Source organism: Condylura cristata, unplaced genomic scaffold (genome assembly GCF_000260355.1).
Source record: "Condylura cristata isolate star-nosed mole 26May11 unplaced genomic scaffold, ConCri1.0 scaffold00001, whole genome shotgun sequence".
NCBI classification, from domain to species: domain Eukaryota; kingdom Metazoa; phylum Chordata; class Mammalia; order Eulipotyphla; family Talpidae; genus Condylura; species Condylura cristata.
The window spans coordinates 12,076,793-12,082,124 of NW_004567102.1; the positions used below are offsets into that span (position 1 = coordinate 12,076,793).

The 5,332-nt window shown below is 41.8% G+C and overlaps 1 protein-coding gene across 3 annotated transcripts in view; it reads right to left on the minus strand.

The window, feature by feature from the left end:
• CLIC5 (chloride intracellular channel 5) overlaps positions 1 to 5,332 on the minus strand; it is a 155,499-nt gene that overhangs the window by 40,914 nt on the left and 109,253 nt on the right. For all 3 annotated transcript variants that reach the window (XM_012720318.1, XM_004673538.2, XM_004673539.2), the window contains exon 2: positions 1,485 to 1,594. In XM_012720318.1, coding sequence (XP_012575772.1) covers positions 1,485 to 1,540 — 56 coding nt within the window. In that variant the 5' untranslated portion in view covers positions 1,541 to 1,594. The remainder of the gene's footprint in view (positions 1 to 1,484; positions 1,595 to 5,332) is intronic.

The window sequence follows — 5,332 nt, forward strand, 5'->3', positions numbered from 1 at the left end:
TGGTGTGGACGGGGTGGGTCATTTAACATAGATCGGAAGAGCACACGTCTGAACTCCAGTCACTGCTCGACATCTCGTATGCCGTCTAAAAAAAAAAAAAAAAAAAAAAAACAGGAAATTCAGGAGGGAAAATGACAAATACAAATTTCAACATATAGATTTTAGAGTGATAAGAGAAAACACAAATGGAACTACCCTAATGAGAACAGGTTCTGGGAATAGAATAAAGATGGCAAGGTGAACACACTAAGCACGCCAGAGAAGAGGATAGAGGCAGAAGAGAAACATCCAGGCAGTGAACCTCAAGCTTGAGATTTCACTCGAGGTGGAAGGTCAGGAGGGGAGAGAGGTACAGCAACAAAGGCTGGAGAGGGTGGATCCTGACAGTGAAGGATGCAGGCTGTTTTCAGTAGCCATTATTGTAACAGGGTGGTCCCCCAGGAAAGGGGAGGTTCCAGGTTCCCTGCCCCACGCAAAGGAGGGTGGAGCTGAACAGGGAGGAGAAGAATCTAGAGTGGAAGAGGAAGAGGAAGGAAGCAGGATGGAGAGCCAGAAGGAGACCTGAGGAGGCTCTTGGAGCAGAGAGACAAGTGAAGAAGCGGCTCTTGTTTCTTGGTCCTGGGCTGGTTGAAACAGATGTTAGTGAGAGATCCGTGGGGAGGTTCACTGTGGCAGCATTTATCTGGATTTTGATTTTGCAATCTTCCTCCCAGGCTTGTCTGGCTGTTTCTGACCCTTTAATATGGGTCCCCGCCAGAAGGTGCTATAGACATGTGGTGGGCTTTAAGGCCTTGCTTTGGGCCACTCCCAAAAGTCTGGGTGGACTTTTAACCACGAGGGGATGAGTAACTCCAGGGGGTGTTTAATTTAGAAACTATTCTTTGTCTTCTCTGTATTGCACACTAATAATATTAACGACCTTTCCATTAAAGGTCTTAAATGTTCTGCCCTGATGCAGTGAATGGCAGAACCTATTTACAGAGGGCAGGTTTGGGAGTTCAGGCGTGCTCCTCTCACTGCCTGTAACATTATTACTGCATTTTCAAAACAGAAAGCTGTGACTCTCCATCTCAGTCTGTAAACCAAAGGCCTCCAGAGAACACAGTGGAGGAAATGGCCTGCATCCCAACTCCTGGGAACACAGGTTCTCACTCCTGACGATCTGCCAGGGACAGAGCACTGTTGGGACAGCCATTTCCTTAATGCTCAAGTGGTTGTGCCATCCCTGTGCCAGACACTCAGCTGCACACCCAATGTCAGCTCCCTCCTTCTCCTTTGTGAATGCAGCCTTAATCACATGGGCAAAGAATCACACATCCCCATGTGAGAAAATCCCCCTCTAAGGGGAGTGGACCCTTAGATACTGTCTGCCTACTTAGGTGTAAACTGGAGATTACTGGGGTCAGGGGAAGGCATCTGCCCTCCCTTGTGGAAGGTCTATTTCTGCAGCTAAACACATTCCTCATTATTCCATCATCCTTTACCTTTTCAGATCCACAGTGGTGACATTGAACACGACTCCTTTCAGCCAGAGGATCATAAAGAGACGCTGAGAAAAAGGACAGTTGCCGATGCTTTCCCCATCAACTCCAGCCTAGAATGAAGACAAGCGGAGTCCTGAGTTGGCATGTGCATATTAACAAGAAGAAATACAAACGTTACAGCACCCAAACATCAGTCTGAGGAGAACGGACTTCATCCATGTCCGACCTCACCTCAAAAAATCCTCTATAATTCATCGCTGTCTTCCTAATGTCAAGCCTAGCCAAGGTCAAGTGTGCAATGAGCTACACGGGGGTTTCCAGCATGGAAATTTCATAGTTATCACTTTGAAATCATAGAAACTTAGCAGCTCAGGGTAAAAAGAGAATTCAGATATCACAGTGTACAACTTTTATACCTTCAAGTAATCATCTAGTCTATGTCTAAACACCTCTACCAACCTGTAATTTATACCTCTTTTTCAAAGTAGCCCATTCTAAGGATAGGGAAGCAATTAGAAAGGTTTTCCTTTAGATATTGCTAGTCAACATATGTTCCTCTGTAGTTCACCTTCATCTACTCTTTGATCCTTGCTTCATGAGGATGTTATGAGTCCAGAATTTGACTCCATCTTCCTATCAGTAGACTCAATAATTCAATCAGTTTCCACTTGGTTCTTCCATGTTACTAGGCATTCATTTTACATTATCTTTTACTTGAGAAATATGTATGGGCTGCCAGTTAAGGCACTGGAGACAATAGCACAGGGGATTCAAAGATGCACTAACTCAAGAAGTTGATGGCCTTCTGTAGGGTGGGTGGAGAAGACAGAAATGGGTATATGACATAACAGCGTGACTGAGTGTTTGTGTACCTCTGCTCATTAAAGTCCCTGCCTCAAAGAGTATGTCTTTTTTATAAACATCTGAAATGAAAATTTGGATTTACTTTTCAGTGGGCTGCAAAGATATGAATTTTATGGAATTAATTTTCAGCAAATACACAAGCAAACAAAAAGATTGGGGAACTGATCATGGGATAATTTATTTCCACCAAGAGGGTTACTGGTCCCCACCTGGCTCGAGTGGCTATTGGTTCCCTCTGGAAACTAGGGCTCTGCCAAGTGGTGGAGACACCCAGGCACCACTGACAGGGAGGGCCTAGCAAGTGAAAACCCACAGATTTACTAGTAAAGCTGCAAACCAGCCAATCAACACGCTGGGGAAGGGGTTCACTCAGATCTTTTATTTTGGAGGCGATGGAGAAAAATGTGCATCCCAAAGCTCAGCCCATTATTTCCCCACTGGAGGATTATTTTCCCCCTTCAAGTTTCTTTTGCAGTGGTTTTGAATGAGGGAGCAGTGATGCCTTCTTTCTTATGAGAGAACCTAACTGTGTGCTTATTTCTATCTTGCAAATTGCTGCCAGCAGAGGCTCAGATTTATAATGGAAAAGTGGTGCCTTTGACAGTACTGGTTGAAGGTAATTGCTATGAAATTATAGTTATTTTACCTCTCTCTTAACTACACCAAGCACCCCATTCCTATTCAGTTAGTACTTTTCCTCGCTGCTTGAAACAAACCCACCTGTCTATAGCTGAGACACCATGGGCTCTCTTACATAAATTTGAAAGGCAGCAGGGCATGACGTGGGCACCACCCCTGCCCACAGAGAACAAGTTACTGGTCACACCACACTCACGCAGACCACTATTAATTTAATAATAACTTGGTGCTAACCTTGAGTTTGTGATTTCAGTCCCTAAGACCTTCCCAGGAAGTACTTAACAGGTATCTGGCTGTTGGCCCTTAAAGACAATAGAAATTTTCTCCAGGACTGGTTATAAGGTAAGTGACAAGTGGAGAATTAAAAACAAAGACTTAGGTAAAAGCCACACCTACATTCTGTAGATGTTTTTACCTCTGGTGCTAAGGGAGAGACAGAAAGGTGGGACTAGTAAAATTTTGGAATTCTTATTCACTGAACAACAACAAAACCCTACAGTGATAGTAAAGTTTGTAATAGCAATGGTCTCTGTTGTTAGGTATTGTCTAAGTACTTTACATATATTATCAACTCATTTCTCCCTATGAGAAGTTGGATATTATTTCCCTTTTACAAATGTGGAAACTAAGACAAAGAGAGGGGAAATAACTAACCAGAGGGTGGGGGGAATTGAAGCTAGGTGTTCTTGTTCCAGACCTAGCTCCAGATCTTACTCCAGAGCCATGCAATAGAGTCATATGCATATGACTCTTTAGTCCCACCCTTTAGTCCATGTACTAGATGGGGAGAGAGTGACAGCTTTCATAGCTTGTGACACTTGCATTATTGTCTGAAATTCAAATTCTAGGCCTATTAAACAAAAATTGTCGAAGAACTAATAGAAATAAAATAAGGATACTACTATTTACCCTTCTTGTCTTTGCACCCTTCTTTCAGCTTTTCATTTATCATGATGAGACTACAATACGGTATCTACCCTCTTAAGAAAATTTTAAGTTGTAGACTACATTATTTTTTACTGTAAATATGATTGTTGTACAGCAGCTCTCTAAAACACATTCATCTTGCTAACCTGAAATTTTATTCCATTGATTAATAACTCCCCATTTTCTCCACCCTCTGCTCCTGAAATCATTTTTCCACCCTTTGATTCTGTGACTATGACTATTTAAGTTCATATAAGTGAAATAGTCGTTCTCTTTCTGTGATTGACTAATTCATTTAGCATAACAACCTTGAAGTTCTTCCATGTTGTCAATATTTCTGAATTCCCTTTTTTATTACAGTTTTGTTTTATTAGTTTTAAAGATTTATTTATTCATACAGAACTGGGGTACAAGCCAGAGATGCAGAATGGTAAGAGGATTCACCAGAGACAGAGTAGGGAGCAGCAGGTGAGACAGAAGAGGTCTGCTGAACCATGTGGGTCACCTCCAGGGCCTGGGGATCAAACCTGCACTGAAGCGGCTGCAGCTAGCTAGCAGTGCTGTGTCCTAACCCACTGTGCCACCAGGGAGGGCTCTCCCCCCTTTTTTAAGGATAAATAGTATTCCATTATGGGTCTATATCAGTTTCTTCATCCAAATTTGCCATTCATCAATGGATATGCGTCTTTTCCACATCTCAGTAACTGTGAACAGTGATCCGTAAACACTGAAGTGCTAATTTCTCTTTGAGACCTTGTTTTCAATTATTTTGGATGAATACCCAGAAGTGAGATTGATGACATATTAATTCTATGAATTATTAATTCTATTTTTAATGTTATGAGGAACCTGTATACTCTTTTCTAAAATAGTGGCCACACCAGTATGCACTCACAACAGCTTACAGGGTCCAATTTTATTTCCTTGCTGACACTTATCATTTGTTTTTTCAATCATAACCCTCCTAACAGGTATGTAGTGATACTACCTTGTGGTCCTGATTTGCATTTCCATGCTGATCAATGAACCTGAAACTTTTTTCATATATATGTTAGTCATCTTTATGCTAATTTACAGACATGTATATTAAGCCCTTCATCCTATTTTCAATTGGGTTGTTTTTACTATTAAGTTGGTCAGTTTGTTTCTCTCTTTCACCACTCACCAGTCCTATGGCTTTTATAAACCATTTGTTAAACTCATGAATGAAGATGAGGTGGCCAATGTCCCTCACCACAATGCTATTGTGCCATGAGCCAAGCATGCATGCGTAAGGCCACCAGGCAGCTATGACCCTAAAGTACTTCCTAGATATAGCATATAAAATATGAACTGGTGGAGGGAACTTCATGGGAACTATGCCCGAGATGAAAAAGCACACATTGTACAAAAGTGAAAAATGATGTTTAAAATACAGA